Source organism: Acartia tonsa, chromosome 15, assembly GCF_053477335.1.
Source record: "Acartia tonsa isolate MP-2025a chromosome 15, ASM5347733v1, whole genome shotgun sequence".
NCBI classification, from domain to species: Eukaryota; Metazoa; Arthropoda; class Copepoda; order Calanoida; family Acartiidae; genus Acartia; species Acartia tonsa.
Genome location: NC_137274.1, coordinates 26,885,410 through 26,909,235, shown reverse-complemented (window position 1 = coordinate 26,909,235; position 23,826 = coordinate 26,885,410). Strand labels below are relative to the sequence as shown.

Sequence of the window (23,826 nt, the reverse complement as noted above, 5' to 3'; positions counted from 1 at the left end):
AAGAATACCTTATTGATGTAGATAGGTATGGTAAATAATAGGTGTAAATAGGTATACCTATATTTTTGTAGGTAGGTATGCCAAATAACCTGATATCGATATACCTATCTTGTTGTAGATATGCATAACAAATAGCATGTTTTTTTTATTGGGTAATGGAGTCAATAGTAAGTTTGTTTAATTATGTAGCATAAAACGCATTTATTGGGATCAACAAACAAAATTGTATACAAATAAAGGAATTTTAAAAATATGGACGCTATTACTCCATTAATGTTATATTACACTGGAGAAATCTCCCAGTCAACTTGTGGCGGACGTTTTCAAGGAGTGTCATTGCATAATTGTAAGGATGAATACAGTTTATTTTAAGCTTGATGCCATCTTATTACTAAGTCCAATGATTACTTTTAAGCTAACACTGGACTGCTATATATGTAAAATATTGTTTTACAAAATATTTTGGCAAGAATGACGGCCAACTTTTACTAATAATATTTTAAACATAAAATAGTATAATATTACACATATTCTATTTTAAGCCTGAGCACTGGCTATCAAAAGCAATTCGATTTCAGTAGTCATAGTTATAAATATTCAATATTATGGCCAGAACGGAGGCCTAAACTAACAATGACACTTTAACCTTACACATATTCAATTTGAGAATATTTACAAATTGATATTTATGAATTACTTTATGAATACTGGATTGGGCAGTATTATATATGCATTTGTTCATGGTTTAGGGATAATTATCTGGTCTGAGTGTTGACCTACATAAAACGATAACGGTCAGAATGATGACCTACATTTGATATTATATAACGTTATCAGAATGGTGACTTATACTATGCAATAACGGTCAGAATGGCGACCTACATTCGATATTAGATAACTTGATCAAAATGATGATCTATACTAAGCAATAATGGTCAGAGTGACGACCTACATTTTTTGTTACACATACATAAAGACCAATTTTGACCAGAATGAAGACCAAAATAAATAATATAAGTTTAATTAGAATATAGCCTGAATGCTATGGTTAATAATACGGCTTAGACACATAATAGAATATTGTTTGTTATTGTTTACAGCTGTTGTATAAAAAGGATGATTAAGATACACATTTTTAATTTTGGCTTGATATTATTATTATAATGCAACCTTCAATTACAGGAGCAGAACTACTCTATAACTTTATGTTCTAATAGCTTTCTGTGCAGGTTATAAAAAGTAGTGCGGCTACTTTATTCCTTGGCATTAAAATGTGCTATGTTATAAAAACATGTGCTACGCATAATTAACCGAGGTTTAAGATATCCATTCATGTATATTACTAAATAGTAAATAGCGCAGCTACTCTATAACTTTGATATAAGCCATAATCGAGATTAGTAACCTTTTCCAATTAGGAAATATTGTTCTAGAAGGATGGCAATCTTAAATGATACAAAAAAACTATTAGAAATGAAAACCTTCTCAATGAAAAGTATGATAATTAGTTGTGAAATTGTTGTATTTCGAAAGGAGTTTATTTTTTAATTTAAAAAACAGTTACACTATAATTTAGTCAATCGACCCTTAGAAATGAAAATCTTCTCAATGAAAAGTATGATAATTAGTTGGAAATATTGTATTTTGAAAGAAGTTTATTCTTGTGTCATTTTTGTTGTGAAATAAATGCATCAACAAAATCGCAACTCTATTTTCTAACGGCAGTTAGGGTTTACCTTTTGTGAAAGTTAAGATAAATGGCAAATGCGCGCGCACAAATGTTTGTGCAGAGTGAACTCTTTAATTTAGTCCCAGGCATTTTGTATACCTTGTGTCAAAGTTTTTGTATGGAAAGTGTAACTTATGGTTACTCTATGACTAGTTTTTACGACATTTTTTGCATGAAAAAGAAAAGTAGAAACGCATTAAAATGCTATAAAATATTTCACCAAATTTTACTTTTATATAGAACTTTAAGATTACTTAGAAGCGATACTCTTATTCTAGGAAACTATTCATTTATAATACCTTTCTGGCTACTTAGTTATCCGCTGTTTTAAAGGCTTTCCCTAAAGCTTGCGAGTTAAACATAAACATTATATAAAGTATTTTTGTCTGTAGCTTAAGATTTCAACAACTATTGAACTGGTTGAGTTCTCCACAATATGGAAGCTTCACATAAGTATCGAGGTGGAATGAACTAATTATTTTTAGTCTTGTAGGATGGTTTTTTAGGCTATTATTATTATTGAGAATTACAAAAATGTTTTATTAAATTTATCTGGACATCATGTATTATTATCTATTTGGTAGATATTGTTTTACCTGTTAGTGGTATTATTTACTATTTAATTTTACTGTTTTGAAAGAAAGATATGTAAAAACTGACTACTAACCTGGGGTTAATAATATAAACTGTGCCTAGGCAAAACGAGTTGTAAGCCATCTACTTTTTAGTCTATTATTATGATTTCCCTTGAATACCAATCTCCTAGGTGTTTATTTGCAGTATGGCCTTGTTAAATACTATTATGTTTATGCGGTCGCGATGGAACATTTGGAGAGTTGTATTTTTTACTAACGGGTTGTGAGGTGTTAATAAAATAAAACACAAAAATTAATGCATCATAACCTAATAAGGATTGTATGGTTTGGTTGAAGGGAACAATTGTTAATGTAATTCTTTTAAATGATTGGTAAGAAGAAATTTTATAGCCTTGTCTATAAATAGTTATAAACACAGATTCCATAGTTTTATTGTTTTTGGAAAACGTCCTTTTTATAAAAAGGTTAGCCTTGAGCTATGGCTAGACCATAATCTTATGTATATGCCTTATCCGGGTAATGACCTTTTAGAACTAAGATACAAAAACAGTCAACAAACACGCTAAAAAAAATTTTTATCCATCTCTACTAAATTTGGTTCAGTAAAGCTTTTACATATTTCATCAATTTGTTTAAAAAACAAGGTTTTGGGTAAGTTTGATGTCTTAAACCAAATTACCTTTTATTAAGAATCAAACTATTGGTGGAAATGCTTAGACACTGTTGGTTGGCAGGAAGAAAGGGGACATTTAGCTGTTTATTACCAGGGACTAAATAGGCTAAGACAATGGTTGATACATTGATGTGTATCTCCAATATATAAACCAAAAATTACCTCTTCTGTAGATTTCAATTAGTGGTTAAAACGTTTGGACATTCATCTTAACCCATTAGTGCCGAGCGCCACTTTTATGGGCCGATCGAGCTGAAAGTTTCAGGGAAGCTTTATAATGGTCAAAACGGAATTCGTATTTTTTTATTTTGCTCTAGTGGCGTGCACAGGAAAGTTGCAAAAAAACCCGGTTCGGCTTGGCCATAAATACCAACCAGGCATTAACACCCGTTTTTGGTGCTTTCCCCTAGTTTTAAAACCCGGTTGACCTGTATAAACCCGGTTATTTTGACCAAAAATCAAAAAATGTAATTTTTGAACGCCAAAAGTGAGATGAACACTTTTTAGAACTTTGATACGATCCGTTATTGAAAACTACACAACCTCATGTAATCTAAAGAGCTACAAGTATAATACGAAGCGATTTATTTCAAATTTAGTGTTTCGGCTATAGGTGCCGCTGTTTTCGGGTAAAAAAACCCGTTGCTCGAAGTTTTAAAAGACACACACTACAAAAAAAAGAACATATAAAATTTGGGTGTTACATATCAGAAAACGATCATAAAACTATTGGGTGACACCTATAGAGATTACTAGGGTTATTATGGAGGCTCAAACCCTTACTAATGACGTTAATTGTTATTTTTATTGGTTGAAAAGTTAAAACCGGGTAATAAAAACCGAAACCGAGCCGGGTTTTAAAATTTTCGGGTATGTATGGCCAAGCCGAACCGGGTCATAATAGGGCGTAAAAAAACGAAAAAAAAATCATATAAAAAATAATAATTTGAATAAAACGAATTCACATATAGATGTACTTGTCAATAAACATTAGATTTCACGAAAAAAATCAGCGACTTTACTATAAAAACAAAAAAGTTAGAAGGGGTATTTTGAATTTCATGATTTTCAAATTTTGTTGAGCTATACCATAAAACGGAAGTAAGCTAAACTGCCTGCTCCAGGGGGAAATGAAAGCCAGGGTAGTATAGGGGGGATTCATACTGAGAATGATGCAATTATGGAGCCGGAAACCGTTTTTTTTTCCATTTTTCGGAACCGGGTTTTAATGTCCGGTTCGGCACTAATGGGTTAATTAACCAACTTATCAAAATTTAACAAAAGTCCCCAAAGTTGTTAAGCCAAGGAATAATACAACTTTGGGGACTAGTGCAATAAACACCCCATTGTCCCCTTCCTTCCTGGTTTATTACACTAATTCCCAAAGCTTTAAATAACGCTTTATTATTCATTGGCTCAACAACTTTGGGGACTTTTATTATATTTTGATTGGTTTGTTTATTAAGTTGAGTGTCCTAACGTTTTAACCACAAATTGTAATCTAAAGAAGGAGTAATTTTGTATATAATCATTGGGGTTGTACATTAATTTATCGGCCATTGTCTTATCCCTTTACATCACTATTTGGTTTACTATGATTGTAAATTAATAAAATTATCAATTCTGTTGGTTTAAATTAATGGTTGAAAAGTTTATACAATGCTAGTTTGTACATACAAATCAAGTCCCAAAAGTTTTTAATCAAACAAAAGTGTTAAAATTTTTTTGGGACCAGTATAATTTACCGTCTAATGTCCCCTTCCTCCCTGGCTGTCACTCTTCAATTGTTTGCAGTTCATTTACCCTACAATTTGTTGAGCTTTTGCATTTATGGATGTTGTCATCCTTGTTTATTAAATATTTTACCTTAGTTGATGCTTATTACATTTTCATTTTTCAGATGCCAATAAAAACTAAAATCTAATCTTTAAAGTTCACGGATTTTTCAATTTTTATTTGAGGGATTTTTTTACATGATTAATTTTTAAAATACCAAATATCATGTTTAATACATGAAATATCTTCATCAAATTATATGTTTAGGTAAAACAAGGATGACAACATCCATAAAAACGAAGCTCTGAAATAATAGGACAAACGCACATTAACACTTGTAGAGTGTCAGAACTGAATAATAGAATATTAATGTATAAAGTCGAAACAAATTTTAAGTAAATTTGTTGAAAAACTGCTTAGATACAGGATAATGTTTTAGGACATACTTACATTTTTAGGACTTGATTATAGAGCTGATCCGCTTATAATGTTGTACTTTGTATTAAGTATTAAAAAAATTAGATCAATCAAATAATTTTATCACATGAAAATTTGCTGTTAAAAAAGTTAAAAATCAACATGTTTAAAATGGATGTACGGACATTATAGAGTTGCAATGCTTTCTAAATCCTACCTAACTACAACAGGAATCATCATGCAAACTTTGAAATCGATAAGACAATTCTAACATGCCTAAATTAATAAAAAAAGCTAACAGACGGACGGACATACAGACGGAAGTTTAAAAAAGTTATTATAAAACTTTGGGGACTAGTGTAATAAACAGCCCATTGTCCCCTCACTCTCTGAGTACTACCCCACCAAAAAAAAACCGGAAAATTAATCATTGATGTAAATGAGTACCAACTTATTTTATTATTTAGTGGCAATTTTATTGTATATGTCCATTAAAATATCGTAAATGTTTGTAAAAATTCAAGGAAGGTTTTAGGCTTTTTGCAGGTATAAAGTTTCACCTTCCCCCACCTCTTGTAAAAAAAAGTTCCTCTTTTGTTTTGGCTTTTCTTAGTTCTTATTTCTCTGCTTGGGGAAAAGACTTTATTGTCCTTGTAAAATGAATGTTTGTGTTATTTTTAAAAGTGAAGCTTTTCAATAATTAGGGATGGTCTGTACTTCCATACAGATAACTCTTTTTCATTCATTTAGGCATGTTAGAATCGTCCTATTGATTTCAAACTTTTCATGGTGATTCCTGTAGCAGTTAGGTACGATTTGGAAAGCGTAAAAACTCTATAAACATTGCCAGAATGTCCGTATGTCCATTTTAGATATGACAATTTTTGACTTTTTTTAAAAAGAAGTTTTTTATATGATATAATTATCCGATTGATCTGATTTTTGGAATACTTATTCCTAAAACAACAAAGTTCAATGTTATAAGCGAAGCATCTCTACAGTTTCAGAGCTTCGCTTTTATGGATGTTGTCATTCTTTTTACGTAGCTAATAATAAAGAGCTCTGAAGAAAGGGAATTTCCCGGTTTTATCAAAGATCCTAAATTCTTTTGTCATGCATTTTTTAGAAACATAAGCTAACTGCTTAAATACTTTTAAGATTAAAATAATATGAAATATTAATTTAAGATAAAAAATGATAAAATTTCAATTAACCTTTATTTAAATTCTTATAATAAAGTATCAGGATGTCTGTCTGTTTGTTTGTACTGAAGGATATTGAACTGCTTAATCAATATGGTTCTTTACAATACAGCTTCTCATAAGTCATAGAAAGGTTTATAACTAATTGTGGGAGGAGGGTATCAACAGAGAAATTTCTTTAATAAAAATTGTTTTTTTACTGTTTCTTTTTAAATCTAAACTAAAAAAAAATGGTTGTCCCTTTCAAGTGCCCCTAGAGACCTCTATGGATGTATCCTAGAGGTGTATCCTTCAGTAAATGCATATAAGGCTTTAAAATTGAAGAAAAAATTCAATAAGAAATTTGTAAACCCTACTTATAAAGTCAGCTTTTACTAAAAGTAAAGATTTTGGTTGAATCAAAATGATTGATTTGTGTGTGTGTGTGTGTATGGGCACTTTCTCTGTAATATACTTGACATTTAAAAAAACAGCCGGTTCTGATAGTTTGTGTGTGTGTGTATGTGTGTGTGTGTGTTTGTGGTGTGTGTGTATGTGTGTGTGTGTGTGTGTTTGTGGTGTGTGTGTGCGCGCGTGTATGCACACTTTCAACGTAATATACTTGAAGTGACGTAAAAAAAAGTCCGCCGGTTCTGAAAATATTTGCTTGGTTGTTTATATTTTTTCAGCGCTCTATATGTTCTTGGTAATATGTTAGTGTAATTTTTAAGATTAAGAAAATATCAAATATCAATTTAAGATAAAAAAATGAAAAATTTTCAAGTGACATTTTTAAATTCTTATATTAAAGTAACAGGATGCCTGTCTGTCTGTTTTTCTGTTTGTTTTTACTGAAGGATATTGAACTGCTTAATTAATATGATTCTTCTTTACAATACAGCTTCTCATAAGTCATAGAAAGGTTTATAACTAATTCTGTGATGAGTTTGTGTGTGTGTGTGTGTGTGTATGTGTGTTTGTGTGTATGGTGTGTGAGTGTGTATGTGTGTGTGTGTGTGTGTGTATGTGTGAGTGTGTCTGGTGTGTGTTTGTCTGGTGTGTGAGTGTGTATGTGTGGTGTGTGTGTCTGGTGTGTGAGTGTGTCTGGTGTGTGAGTGTGTCTGGTGTGTGAGTGTGTATGTGTGGTGTGTGTGTCTGGTGTGTGAGTGTGTCTGGTGTGTGAGTGTGTCTGGTGTGTGAGTGTGTCTGGTGTGTGAGTGTGTATGTGTGGTGTGTGTGCGCGCATATGACCAACACCTACAAAAGACCAACAAATATATATTGTTATATAAACATCAATTTATTAATAAAGTAATACTTAATCAAGCCTGCCTAGCCGTGGGCGCTCGGCCCCCTTGCCTATAACCTAACCTAACCTTATCTAAATCTTGTAAAAAAATATAAAAAATTTGAAAAAAATCTACCAACCACTTTTTGTAAAATCCACAAAATTCTAAACTATAAATAAGTTCATGGACATTAAACATTCATACATATAGGTTAGGTTAGGTTAGGTTATAGGCAAGGGGGCCGAACGCCTTCGGCTAGGCAGGCCAGGGGGCCGAGCTCTGCGGCCATGACCTTCTAGCATTTTGTATGTGTTGAGCTTTTGTAGGTGTTGGTCTTTTGTAGTGTGGTTCTTTTGTAGGTGTTGGTCTTTTGTAGAACCGACTTGTTGGTCTTTTGTAGTGTTGGTCTTTTGTAGAGTTGATCTTTTGTAGTAACGCCCAAAATAAGAAAACGCTATAATAAACCCCGTCCATTGTCCCCTCTCTCTTTGTGTGTGGGGACGTTTTAGTTCTAGTATTTGTGTGTGTTGGTATGTGCAGGAAGGGAGGGGACAGTGGACTGTAATAATCTTTTCTTATTCGTTGGCTTAATAACTTTGGGGACTTTTTTTGATTGGTTGATTCATTAAGTTGAGTGTCCAAACATTTCCACCACTAATTTAAATCTACAGAAAGGGTTATCTTGTATATCATCATTGGGGATGTACATCAATTTATCGGCCATTGTTTTATCCCTTTAGATCACTACACACACACATACACTGAAAAGTTGGCTTGTGAATTACAATTTAAAAAGAAAACTTGTTGGCCTAAAAAAAAAGAGAAATCTGAAGGTGACTAGCAGCACCACCACTAGTAGTTCAGTTCTTTCTCATACGTGATCATGATAACATTTAGTTTTGTGAGTACATATTATATATATCTATCTATCTATCTATCTATCTATCTATCTATCTATCTATCTATCTATCTATCTATCTATCTATCTATCTATCTATCTATCTATCTATCTATCTATCTATCTATTTATCTATCTATCGATCTATATATCTATCTATCTATCTATCTATCTATCTATCTATCTATCTATCTATCTATCTATCTATCTATCTATCTATCTATCTATCTATCTATCTATCTATCTATCTATTTATCTATCTATATATCTATCTATCTATCTATCTATCTATCTATCTATCTATCTATCTATCTATCTATTTATCTATCTATCGATCTATCTATCTATCTATCTATCTATCTATCTATATATCTATCTATCTATCTATCTATCTATCTATCTATCTATCTATCTATCTATCTATCTATCTATCTATCTATCTATCTATCTATCTTTCTATCTTTCTATCTTTCTATCTATCTATCTATCTATCTATCTATCTATCTATCTATATATCTAACTATCTATATATCTATCTATCTATCTATCTATCTATCTATCTATCTATCTATCTATCTATCTATCTATCTATCTATCTATCTATCTATCTATCTATCTATCTATCTATTTATCTATCTATATATCTATCTATCTATCTATCTATCTATCTATCTATCTATCTATCTATCTATCTATCTATCTATCTATCTATCTATCTATCTATCTATCTATCTACCTATCTATCTATCTATTTATCTATATATCTATCTATCTATCTATCTATCTTTATATCTGTCTATCTATCTATATACCTTTTTATCTATCTATCTATCTATATATCTATCTAATTATCTATCTACATATCTATCTATCTATCTATCTATCTATCTATCTATCTATTTATCTATATATCTATCTATCTATCTATCTATCTATCTGTCTATATATCTTTCTATCTTTCTATCTATCTACATATCTATCTATCTATCTATCTATCTATCTTTCTATCTATCTATCTATCTATCTATATATATATTTCCTAATTATATTGTAACAGGATTTATTTTTGTCTGTCTATTTGTACCAAAGAATCCCGGTAACTGCTGAACATTTAGGCTTCTCCTTTACAGGGTTGCTTATCATAGGTCCTGGGAAGGTTTATAACTATTTTGGGGGAGGGTACAACTTTCCTCAGAAGAGAAATCTCCCTAGAAAATTTTAACCCCCCATTTTTTAAAAAACATTAATATTGTTCCCCCCAATTCATTAATTATCGACAGATGACAGATGGACAGACGGACGGACATTGTGAATTATTGAGTAGCTTCGCTACTAAAAAAAGTATATAATAGTTATTTCTTGCATCATATTATAAACAGCTTTCCGCACATATAAAATGTACAATTATAAGATTAAAACCAGTTTTTATATTCGTAGAAAACTGGATATAATATGATGATAGACATAGTTTTTTTGTATGGATGAGAACCTGTTCTAATCCACTGGATATTAATCTGTTTCGAATGAATACAATAAAATTAAAAAGAAAATATTTAAGGTTTGTTTGCTGCTATATGTTGGAGGATGCTTATCCAAAGCTATAGGTGAGATTTTATTGTCAGGGAGGGAGGGGACATTGCAATGTTTTTAATACTAGTCCCCAAAATCTTATAATAACATTTTCTTATTTGTTGACTTAACAACCTTTAAGACTTTTATTGAATTTTGATTTTTTGGTTTATTTAGTTGAGTGTCCAAATGTTTCAACTACTAATTTTAAACAAACGGGTATAATTTTGTGTATAATCGTTGGGGGTGTACATTCATTTATCGGCCATTTATCCCTGTAGATCCCTGTTTTATAACTATTTTAGGTGAGGGTTCCATCACCTAAATAAAAAAATCTTAAAAGAATGATAAACTTTTGTTACATCTTTGTTTAGACATTAAAGAAGATGAAAAAGGATTAGAAAATGATAACAGATATACTGATGTGGATTCGGGTAAGCAATTTTCTCATATTCATTTGACACTGGTGGATTAGAACCAGTTCTGATTTTTGGAATACTGATTCCTAGAGGAGTAACTCTATAATCAAGTCCTAAAATGTAAGTATGTACTTAACAATTAGCCTGTATGTAAGCATTTTTCAACAAATTTACTTCCAATTTTGTTAATATTTATATATATGATTGTTAAGTTCTGTCCCTTTACAAGTGTTAAAGTTTGTTTGTCCTATGGTTTCAAAACTTTGCTTCTATGGATGTTGTCATCCTTGTTTGTTGAGCATTCAGTGAATATAATTTTATCTAGTTTTCTCACTCTTTTCCACTACTACACACGTGGCTAGAATATTTTTAAAGCGAAGCTTTTTTATAATTAGGGTAGGTCCGTCTTTATGTAACTTTTCCTTTTTTTTTGTTAATATAGATATGTTAAGGTCTTAGCAATCTACATGTCATTTTAATCTAAAAATTTGTTTGAGAAAGAAGGTGGTCAAAAAGTAAATAATGAGCATAAATTCAAAACAAACAAAGATTATTTTTATGGTAAAAATATTTTTGCTCCTAATTTGAACATTATTAACTTATAATGTCACGTTTTTTTTGCAATCATAAGATTAACACAGAAATAAGGTAGAACCAACGAGCGAGTTAAATCTAGATAATATTTGGGGGCAGATGGAGAGGTCGTCAATTTTACATGTTGTTGTTCTATAGGTTTTGTGATTTTTTTCCAATTAATTTTTTTTCTGTATGAGCTGAGGTCATACTATGTCTAGGTTGAAACCAATTGTATAGTGTACATTTACATACACAAATACACTCTTAAAAAGGTTTCTTCTTATCAATTACTGACTTATATTAACAACAAAAACAATATGTTATTTCAGCTGTCGTTGGGGGGCAACGCATCGCAAAATTGATGACCTCTCCATTTGCCCCGGAAATATTATTTTAGATTCATTTTGCTTGTTGGTTATATCTTATACCTAATTAATTACATACTTATAAATTGTTTAGAAATAAGAAAAGCTGTTTGCAATGGAAATGTTTCTACTGAACTTGTTAACAAGTTTCTGGAGCCTGGAGCAAAAATACAAGAGAACAGTTTGTCTGGTAAATTGATTCATTATTTTCTCAACTTTTAAAAGCTTTTCTATAATTAGGGTCTATCCTTACGTCCGAGATAGATAGCTTTTATTCGTTAATTTAGGCATGTTAGAATTGTCCTATCGATTTCAAACTTTGCATGATGATTCTTGTAGTAGTTAACTACGATCTAGATAGCGTAGCAACTCTATAATCATTACAATAATGTCCGTATGTACATTTTAAACATGCTGATTTTTCTACTTTTTTAACAACAAATTTTTATGTGATCTAATTATCCGTTTGATCTGATCTTTAGTATATTGATTCATGGGACAACAAAGAACAATATTATAAGCAGAGCAACTCTATGATCAAGTGCTAAATATGTAAGTATGTCCAAAAACATTATCCTGTATCAAGCAATTTTTCAACAAATTTACTTACAATTTTGCTTCGACTCTTATACTTTTATATTCTGATTATTCAGTTCAGACACTATAAAACTATTCAGAGCTTCGCTTTGCTTTGTCATCCTTGTTTAAAGAAAAACTTGACGATTAACACTTAACAATCAGGGAAGGGGGGGGGGGAGTTCTGGATAGAGGCTGGACCATCAAGACGTGAGCAATTAAAGTGTTTCAATAATCAAATCAAGCCTGAATCATAAATATATTCATTTTTAGTAGCGAAGCTGCTCTATAATTCACTATGTCTGTCAGTTAGTCCGTTAGTCTGTCCGTCAGTCCGTGATGCTATGGGGGAAATGGGATTTACTCAGCTCCTATAAAAAATTGAATGCTTAAATTTTTAGACAACATTCCCATAATTAAGAAGCACAATAAATTATATAACAAAGATGGCGGTAGGACCGCCTTTTAGCAGGTTTTAGGCTATTTTTGTATTTCTCACATTTTTTTCCATTACTTCAGTGTTTATGGTCCGATTTTCAAATTTTTTCAGTTATAGATAACAAAATTAAATTTCCTGTTGTTTAAAGAAAACAACTATGACGGTCAGACTGTGTTTCAGCAGGTTTCAGGCTATTTTTGTATTTCTCACATTTTTCTCCATATCTTCAGTGTTTATGGTCCAAATTTCAAATTTTTTCAGTTATAGATAACAAAATTAAATTTCCTGTCCTTTAAAGAAAACAACTATGACGGTCAGACTGTGTTTCAGCAGGTTTTAGACTATTTTTGTATTTCTAACATTTTTCTCCATATCTTTGGTGTTTTTGGTCCGATTTCCAAAATTTTTTCAGTTATATATATCAAAATTAAATTTCCTGTTGTTTAAAGAAAACAACCATGAAGGTCAGACTGCCTCTTTGGAGGTTTTTGGCTATTTTAAAATTTTTCCCTCATTTTTCCATATCTCTGATGTATATAGTCCGATTTTCCAAATTTTTTTAAGTTAAGGATTTAAAAATTAAATTTCCTGTTGTTTTAAGAAAACAACCATGGTGGTCAGACTGCCTTTAGCAGGTTTTTGGCTATTTTTATGTATTATACATATTTCCCCATCATTAACATCATTAACCATCATCATTATACAAAATAAAACAAGGTTTTGTGTTTATTTTCTCCAAGAAATCTATTCTTGATATTAATAAATACACTTTAAATCTATATGTACGTATTCTCATCCATCATTTTTTGTGCTTTGCTACTTATGGATATTGTCATCCTTTCTATTGTTAGTCAAGGTCATATTTTGCTTTCTTTGCCCTTTATTACTTAAAAGAATTTAAAAAGCTACACTGTAGATTAACATTTTCTGCAAAAAGAAATTTTCTTCTAGCTTCAAAAATAAGAAAATTTCAGCCGTTTGAAATTTTCAAGTAAAAAAGGACCTGAAAACAAAGGTTGTTAAATAAAAGGGTGGAGGAAGCGAAAATTGACTTTGACTTACTTAAGGTCGAAAATTCATTATCAAACAGGGGACTTGCACAAAAAATTTTGGCCCTCTAGCTCTAATAAGAACTGAGATAATAGGGGGGAGGGTCCAATAATAATTTTTATATCTGGATGAACCTGCTAGGTTTGCTGGCATCCTGTGCCTGTCAGGAGAAAGATATATAAAAAAAACTCACTGTTATGTATAATCACCAATTTGAAAAAGTCTATCTTTTACACTGAAAAAAAAATCTTAGGGGCTCATCCAATATGAGTTATCTAAATATAAAACATAATATAAAAAAGCCATAATCAATTACTATATTCACTTTCTTTTGTTTTGTTTTAAATCATCAGGTACAGTACCTCTCAAAAGCAATTGTGAAATACAAAGAAACGCCCCTGAAGAGGCATTGTCACGAAAGGGACAATACCCAAATCATCTACTGCAATTTTCATTTTCAATAATTTTTGTTCTTTTTTAGTTTTTGAAGATTTGAACCTGACAAGTATAATTTGTGAAATTGAAGTAAATAATACAAGGGAATTAATCAAGCTCTTCTTACAATATGGAGCAGATGTTAATGCTACAGATCCCACAGGTTTAACATACTTTCTTATTTAAAGTAACAGGATATATGTCTGTCTGTATGTCTATGTGTTATACCAGAGGATCTTGCTAACTAATGAACTAATATGGTTCTCCTCTACAGTTAAGTTTCTCACAGGTCCAGGAAGGTTCATAACTATTTTTTTGGATCTTGGACAAAGTAGCTTCGGACAAAGAAGCTTCAGGACAAAGTAGCTTCAGGACAAAGTAGCTTCAGGACATTTACTTAAGAAAAGTAGCTTCATAAGAAAAATAGTCTCCATTATGGCCGCAGCGCTCGGCCCCCTGGCCTGCCTAGCTGCGGGTTCTCAGCCCCCTAGCCTATAACCTCACCTAACCTAACCTATGTTAGCCTCAGAACATTTATTTTAGTAAAATATCATCAACTTATAATACATAGGTGGTTTAGAATTTCGTGGATTTTGCAAAAAGTGGTTCATAGATTTTTACAATTTTTAATATTGTTTTTACAAGTTTTAATAATGTTTTTTACAAATTTTTGGTTAGGTTAGGTTAGGTTATAAGCTAGGGGGCCGAAGCCTGAGGCTAGGCAGGCCAGGGGGCCGAGCGCTGCGGCCATGACCTTTATTAACAGTGGAGGCTACTTTTCTTAGGAGGCTACTTTGTCCTGAAGCTACTTTGTCCTGAACTTACTTTGTCCTAAGCTACTTTGTCCAAGATCCATTTTTTTTGGAAGGTTACCGCTACCCTGTTAAGAAAAATAACCCATAGAAAAAAATGCTACTATGTCAAATTTTTTTTGCTTTTCAAATTTGCTCACCACTTTAGGGAAGCTTTACTTATGTTTCACCAAGATGGTTTTAGGCAAATTTTTTATCAAATTAAATTGTGATGTTTTTTTCTCTAAACCTTTGAATGTATTCACCTAAATGCTAGAGGTGCATCCTCTATTATTAAATACAAGAATGCTAAAAAATGAATTGTTACAATTCTCTATACTTATTGTCTTCTTTCTGTGCACTAAGATCTGGTGAATGGCTGGAACCTATTGTCTTATTATTCAATGGGAAGATTGTGAAATCGTATAAAAATAAGGGAAAGTTCCTTTAAAGTGCGATTTGTGTATTTTTGAAATGGCTTTTTATATTTTATTTTAGGTTAGGTTAGGTTATATTGGGTTAGGTGATTGCCCCATTTGGTTAGGCAATTAGCCCCACAGGGTTAGAGCCCTAGAAATAGGAGAAAAGCAACTGTGAAAAGTACGAAGAATCGCCCCTTAAGGTTCGTTGCCACAAAAGGGACTATACCCAAAAAAAGAAATCTGCCATATTTCTCACTTGGCCTAATATAAAGAATAGTTTTTCTTCAAAAAAGAATGTTCGATAGCAATCTTAAAATTGAAACTTATAATATATATTTTTATCAATAATATAATACTTTTAACAGTTATAAATCTATCTCAACCATAACATTTATAAATTAGTAACTACTGGTGCTTCATAACGAAATATAATAGTTATTCATTGCATCCTGTTATAGACAGCTTTCTGCAAATATAAAATGAAGGACTGGGCTGGGGTTTTTAATGCAACCATCTCGTAATCAATGTATAAATGGCACTTAGAATTCGAATTTCGATCTGAAATTTTGCATGAGTAATCCTTGGTAGGTCTATTTTCCCTAAATCGAACAAAAAGTTGGAAAAATAACGGCTAACAGCTGGCGGCTCAGCAGTGTAGCCATTTTTTGGGTTATTTTCAATGCAAATCATCACGACACCTATCTCCACATAATACTATTTTCTGCTCCAAAATGTTTTCAAACGGTTCTAGCCGGTAGTTGCAGGTACTAGAAATCTGAAAATGTTGTTTTTGTATCATTTCACATGATTTAAAGCAAAAATATGTTTCAAAAAGTTGATTCCTACGTAATTTATGACAGATTTGTCCTAAAAATAGCCAAAAAACGGCTAAATGACTGAGCCGTTAGCCGTTACTTTTTCAACTTTTTTGTTCGATTTAGGGAAAATAGACCTACCAAGGATTACTCATGCAGAATTTTAGATCAAAATTCGAATTCTAAGTGCCATTTATACATTGATTACGAGATAGTTGCATTAAAAACCCCCCCTTTTACAGCCGATTGTACTCAGTTAAACACTGAATCATTTTGTTTTAGGTTATGGTGGAGGTAGTGGACCACCAGGAGGTCCAAGTGGGCCCCCTAGAGGACCCCCATACTTGTCTAGTGGACAGGTAGATTTTAAATTTTGATTTTATTGCGTTTTAACCTACTACAATACAAATAAGACAAAATTATAAGAGCTTGTACTGATTAAAGTAATTCATTTGAGATCTCCCCGATACATTAGTTTGAAAACATTCAATGGACAAACAAAAGAAATTTGTGCTGATATTTGTCAGGGATCTTAAGGCTTAAGACAATGGATGATAAAATGGTATACATCATTAATGATGATAAACCAAATTAAAATTGTTTGTTGAAATGTTTGGACAAAATTAGTTTAGAACTAAGAAATCTAAGAACAACAAAATTTCTCAAAGTATCTGTATAATTTAAATTCCATTGTTCACTCCCTCCCTTAGGTATTATTATCTTTTATTATCTTTAGTGTTTTTGGTCCAATTTAAAAAAAATTTTAAGATGACAATATCATAATAGTTATTTCTCGTATCATATTATCAACGGCTTTCCGCGGATATAGAATGTACAATTATAAGATTAAAACTAGTTTTTTTAGCCCCGTGGTGCCGAAGGCACCGGCTAAAAAACTAGTTTTAATCTTATGATTGTACATTTCTATATTCGTAGAAAACTGGATATAATACGATGCTAGACATAGTTTTTTCGAATCCACCGGATTTAAATGAATACGAGAAAATTTTTTCTCATTGTTTTTGAGCATCCAGTGTGTAATTTACTTTGACCGCCGATAGGTCTTTCATCATATAAAAATAATGTTTCGTTTTTTTATTCTCCAATAAATCTGTTCTTTTGATTTTAATATGCTGTCATCCATGTTTTACTTTAAAATTCGTTTGAAAGTGTTAGAATAGTTATTTCTCGCATCGTATTATAAACAGCTTTCCGCGGATATAGAATGTACAATTATAAGATTAAAACCAGTTTTTTAGCCCCAAGGTGCCGAGGGCACGGGCTAAAAAAACTGGCTTTAATCTTATAATTGTACATTTTTCTATTCGTAGAAATCTGGATATAATACGATGCTAGACATAGTTTTTTCCTTTGGATGAGAACCAGTTCTTATCAACTTGATTTGAATGAATACGAGAAAATAATTTCCAATGGTTTTATGTAATAATTTGATGTGTATCTGCCAATTTTGTAGAATGAGTTTGTCTGTTTAAATGAAAGTGAATCCTTTTTTCTTCGGATACTTACAGATTTAAAAAAAACAATTTCTTCTTTTGATTTCTGTACACAAAAGTCAATTTTAATAAAAGCTAATTCTTTTATGTTTAGTATCCTCTTGGCCTGCCCGGAGGTTATCAAGTACCTGGAGGTCCTCCAGCTGGATATCCATCTCGTCCTGGTCCCCCACAGAATAGCTATCCAGGTATACATACAGCCTATTATGTAAAGTTGTAAAGTATTTTTGTCTGTAGCTTAAGATTTTGAATGCTTGTGAACCGATTTAGTTCTCCATTTTTTTCTCTTTTCTATCCTATCGAATTCAAAGTTAAACATTCAGTGATCAGCCGATAATAGAAAATAAGATAAAGTAACAGGATAAGTGTCTGTCAGTCTGTTTGTTAATACCGTAATATCTGAACCGATAGGACTTCTTTTCAGTGAAGCTTCTTTGTGGGTTTAGCTCCCTATCCCCCATACTTCCTGGAATTATAAGAAGCTTTATTGTAAGGGAAAGCTATGGTTTAGCGATTAGCGAGATCTTTCGGTACAGACACGCAGATATACATAAGACATACTGTTGCATTTTATGTTCTCCTATTTGATATTAAATTTGGTTTATTTATTACTATCGTCTACGCCTCTAGGATCATGTGATTGAATGGGGAGTGGTAAAGTGACCCTCATAATTTACTTTCCCGGTTAAGCTTAAAACAGATAATCGGTTTATTGGATATAGCAAGACACCTACAACCTCATCAAGCAGCGGTGGTGTGCCAGCGGTGGTGTGGGGGGGGGGGGCGTTCAACGCCACCCCTTATTATCTCAGTTCCTATTAGAGCTAGAGGGCTAAATTTTTTTGTGCAAGTCCCCTGTTTGATAATGAATTTCCGACCTTTTATAAGTCTAAGTAAATTTTCGCTTCCTTCACCCTTTTATTTAACAACCTTTGTTTTTAGGTCTTTTTTTACTTAAAAATTTCAAACGGCTGTAATTTTCTTATTTTTGAAGCTAGAAGAAATTTTTTTTCCAGAAAATGTTTATTTTTATGTAAATTTTACATCAGAAATATCAAAATATAAATTTCAGCGGCCGCAGCTGTACTTGGCAGCTGCCAGCCGCCGCAGTCGGCGGTCGGCGGGAAAACAGCGGCGGTTCTTTATGAAATTTTAATACGTTATGTAGACATGTAAAAAAAGCTTAAGTTTAAAATTTAAAGTCTCTAAGTCAAAAATTGCGGCCACAGGAGCCTTTTAAAGATTTCTGGAGACCTGGAGGATCAGGACCTGCAGGATCATACCTGGAACCTGAAAGTGACTTGAACACCTGTATTTCATATAAGGATGTACTACTAGAGGATTTTTTAGTATTTTGGTATGATAAAACGCTTTGTTTAAGTCAAAAAAGATATTTTTGCTCTTTACCTGGATCACCCTGCCAGGTTTGCTGGCATCCTGTGCCCGCCAGGATGGAGATATTAAAAAAATTCCAATTCTCAGTTATGTGTCATACCCATACTTAAAAAGTCAAGCAGTTTGGGCTCTTTAACTTTCACACACAGAAAATGAGATAGAAAAAACCGGATGGGGGGGCGTTCAACGCCCCCCCCCCCCCCCAACCGTTAAGGGTTAAGTTTATGATTTTTTTATAATCATGGAAAATTGTCTGTATTAGGATGCTACACATAATCTTTCAATATGGATGAGAACTGATTATAATCCAGCAAATAGCATAGTATTTAAACAGCTTTCCACGGATATAAAATGTATAATTATAAGATTAAAACCCATTTTTTAGCCCCAAGATACCGCAGACACGGGGTAAAAAAACTGCTTTCAATCTTTCAAGCTTTTAATGATTGTAAATTTTTACATTCATAGAAAACTGGATATAATACGATGCTAGACACAGTTTTTTTGTATGGACGAGAACCACTTTTAATCCACAGGATACCAATCGGTTTGAGTAATTATGTGAAATCATGTTACATATTCAAATATTTAGGAAAAACAAGTCTCCACTGGGCAAGTCAGAATGGTCATACTTCTGTAGTACAGCTTCTTCTCGATAGAGGAATTCTTATTGATAAGAAAGATAATCTTGGTATGTTTATTTATCTATCTATCCTTTATTTAACTGTCCATACTTACCTTTTCTTTTTATCAATTTCTATAGTTTCTTCCCAATCTTTAATCTATTTTTCTATCCAACTAGTATTGTGCCGGAAATTTTTTTTGGCCAGATACCAGATATCTGGCTGATTTCTAATGCTGGAAATTGGCTACACCGGATACTCGGCATTGCAAATCAGCCAGATAGACATCAAACAAATAAATAGATAGATAGAATAATTTTTGTATTATGTACCAGGATCTATTCCAAATATTTGTGACACCTTGATCAGCACCATGACCACTGTTGTTGGAATTCTTTCTCCTGTTCAAAAATTGTCTAACTTAAAAAGTTTGGGGGTCTGTATTTTTAAGGTTAAGAAAATTAAGTGATATACCTTATTGGGGTGGAATTCTTATTCAATTTCTTGTGATTATCTATTGAAGCCCTTCTAATAACATACGATGCTCTAATGCGCATAGAGATATTTTGTTAAGCAACATTTAAACAGATAACCAACCCTTTGATTGCACAACCCATTGTCTGGAGCTCCAGATCATGGTAATTAGTTGTGCCTGTTTATTGGTGTCAGTGCCAGACATTTCAGAAGTGGGTACCATTTTTAACATCTCTAGTAAAATTATGTTCTTTAGAATGAGCTTTATTTATTACACCTTTTTCTATATTGTCATAAATGGCATGTCTTTAAACAAAATAAATATCCACATAAAACTCTGACATATCTGTGACATAAATTATTATTTAACTATCTTTAATAAAGTTGCTGCAATATAATTCCAAGGAAAAAAAAATATTGACTGCACCTTAACTGTCAAATTTGGTCAATTTAAAGCAATATTAGAAAGATTTTTAACCCTTACAGATCGGGCCCTAATTCCCCCTTAATAGATCGGGGGGTTCTGTTCTTGGCTTCTGTTACAGATAAAGACGTAAAAAATTTTTCTGGTGGTTCATGTGTATTTTTAGAGAAAATTACTTTTTCTAGTCATAGCAGTCAGGCCGCTCCTTAGCCGCTTTTTAACGGCCAGCCGCTAAATTTTAAAACAGCTGTAGAGTGGCCAATTTTGCAGCTAGGATGACCAAATTTTAGGACGGACTTTTATTTTTCATTACAAAAAATTACTTTTTCTGATCATTGCCAAAAAACGGCAAATAACAGAAACCGACATTTTTGGCGGTTTTGGCGGTAAAACGGCAGTTGGCGGCGCCAATTTTATCTGTTCATTGTTGCTCAAGGATTTACCAAAAAAATTTATAGGTCTCTAGCTGTTATAGAAGCCACGATATTTAAGATATATGTCTGTAGTAAAAGCCGGACAAAAATCAGTCATAAAGTCAGTCAGGGTGCGGTCAAACGGTCATAACACCACTTTTCTCATAAGGTCATTGATATCTCAGTATTTACCAAAAAATTTTTAGGTTTCTACCTTATACACAAATGTCATAATGTAGAAATTAAGTTTTATTTAGATTTTTTTTAAAATTTTGGTGCTACCCAACCGACTTTGACCAGACACCACGACCGACACAGACCAGATATCCTAATAAAATCAACTCTTGCTGACATATAATTACTAAACTTAAAAAGTCAAGAAGTCACAACTCTCTATCTTACCTACAAAAAAAATGACATTGAAAAAACTAGAGGAGGGGGGGGGGTCAAGATGACCCCCCCCCTGATCTGTAAGGGTTAAGAAGATACTTGTAATTTTCTCTAAAATATTTAATTTTATGTTTCACCTTTTTGACCTCTTTAGAAAGCTCCAACATCTGTAAATTCAACTTTAATGTGAATGAATTTGCATGATGAATATTAAAGACAAAATAAGACAATAAAGGAGATTAGGTGAAGGTACTCTAAAAATAAAAGTAAATTTGACAACCAAAAGTAATTTTAAAATTTTCTGCCATGGGAAGGTGCTAATTCAATTTAGACGAAAGCATGTTCTGAACTCACCATAAGGTCCCAGTACATTCTGTGTAAACCCTTTCCACGGATTATTTTTACTAACCTAACAAGCCTTCTGGTGGGGTGTGTGTACTCTGAACTAAAAAATATAATGTAACTAATATATCTATATCTAGGTTACACAAGTCTTATGAGGGCAGCAGAGAATGGAAACACAGAAACAGTCCGACTACTTCTAGAACATGGAGCTAATGTCAACCATAAAGCTACGTTTGGTTAGTTACATAATATTATTATACTATTTAAATATTGTAAATATTGGATGAACAAATATGTAAATTCTTTCAACTTTATCTCTCTCTCTCTTTCTATCTATCTATCTATCTATCTATCAATCTATCTATTTATCTATCTATCTATCTATCTATCTATCTATCTATCTATCTATCTATCTATCTATATATCTAATCATAATGTAACAAAAATATTTATACCTAGGAGCTACCAGTCTTATTGTTGCAGCACAGTATGGAAAAACAGAAGTAGTCAGAATACTTCTAGAACATGGAGCCAATGTCAACTATAAAGATAATGATGGTTAGTTACATAATATTATTATACTATTTATATATTGTATCTTTAGTATATTCTATCTATCTATATATCTTAAGTTTAAATATCTACCTCTGAACACCTCTCTCTGTATATCTATAACTGTACTCTGAACTAAAGAATATATAATGTAACTAATATGTTTATATCTAGGATGGACAAGTCTTATGAGGGCAGCAAGTAAAGGAAACACAGAAGTAATCAGAATACTTCTAGAATATGGAGCTGATGTCAACCATAAAGATAATATGTTTGGTTAGTTTAGCTACATAATATTATTATACTATATAGTGTATATTTAGTATATTCTATCTATCTATCTATAGTCTAAATATTGATCTCTGTACACCATTCTCTGTATATCTATAACTACACTCTGAACTAAAGAATATATAATGTAACTAATATATTTATATCTAGGAATGACAAGTCTTATGTGGGCAGCAAGTAAAGGAAACACAGAAGTAATCAGAATACTTCTAGAATATGGATTTGATGTCAACTATAAAAATACTAAGGGTTAGTTACATAATATTATTTTACTATATAGTATATATTCAGTATATTCTATCTATCTATCTATACATAAATCTACATTCATCTATCTGCAGACCTCTCTCTGTATATATATAACTGTAGTCTGAGATAAAGAATATATAATGTAACTAATATATTTATATCTAGGAATGACAAGTCTTATGTATGCAGCAAGGAATGGAAACACAGAAACAGCCAGTCTACTTCTAGATCAAGGAGCTGATGTCAACCATAACGATAATAGTGGTTAGTTATATAATATTATTATACTATACTTGTATATTCTATCTATCTATCTATAGTCTAAATATGGATCTCTGTATACCTCTTTCTGTACATCTATAACTATACTCTGAACTAAAGAATATATAATATACATAATATTATTAAACTATATTTATATATTGTATATTTAGTATATTCTATCCATCTATCTATAGATTTATTTATTTCTGTACAACTCTCTCTGTACATCTTTATATCAGTGTACTATAAAATATTGATATATCTAATATATTTATATCTAGGTAAGACAAGTCTTATGTGGGCAGCAGAGAATGGATACACAGATGGAAACACAGAAACAGTGAGGATGCTTCTAGAACATGGAGCTGATGTCAACCATAAAGATAAGATAAGATAAGATAAGATAAGATAAGATTTATTTTCCTCAAAGGTACAACATATTTTATTAGATATATATCATACGTTAAGTTACTATGCTTTGATTGGTTTGATTCTTCTTTTTTTGTATGTTTGGTGCAGGTTTGATAGCAATATACATAATAACTATTATTAAGTACCTAGCATGGAATTGGCCGAACTTCGTCTCCACCTAGTTGCCAGGCCAGTTCGAATATGATAAAAATAACATTTTTACAAGAAAAATTCCATGCAACATTGTACCAGATAGTTGGCATAACCCATTTAGGGTTGTGGAGCCACTGGTGTACTTTGACGCTTGCCAAGCCGATACAATGTTATATGTGCAAATAAATAATAAATAATCTTAACAATGATATAATACAATATCTTGCTGTGTATTTCAGACATCCTCCTACTATCAGTTGCAACTTCTCCAAGCATAAATTCGGAACAATTAGGGAACCAAAACCTTCAAAA

At 31.9% G+C, this 23,826-nt stretch overlaps 2 protein-coding genes across 2 annotated transcripts in view; both read left to right on the top strand.

The window, feature by feature from the left end:
- LOC145307134 (uncharacterized) overlaps positions 1–23,826 on the top strand; it is a 66,580-nt gene that overhangs the window by 29,386 nt on the left and 13,368 nt on the right. The window lies entirely within an intron of this gene.
- LOC145307533 (uncharacterized) lies at positions 8,522–23,347 on the top strand. Its single transcript, XM_080149990.1, has 13 exons — positions 8,522–8,562; positions 10,118–10,163; positions 10,503–10,562; positions 11,583–11,678; positions 14,035–14,151; positions 16,299–16,375; positions 17,625–17,718; positions 19,518–19,616; positions 21,732–21,830; positions 22,321–22,422; positions 22,588–22,686; positions 22,852–22,950; positions 23,232–23,347. The coding sequence occupies exons 1-13, from the start codon at positions 8,545–8,547 to the stop codon at positions 23,345–23,347; spliced, it is 1,122 nt and encodes a 373-aa protein (XP_080006116.1). The 5' UTR covers positions 8,522–8,544.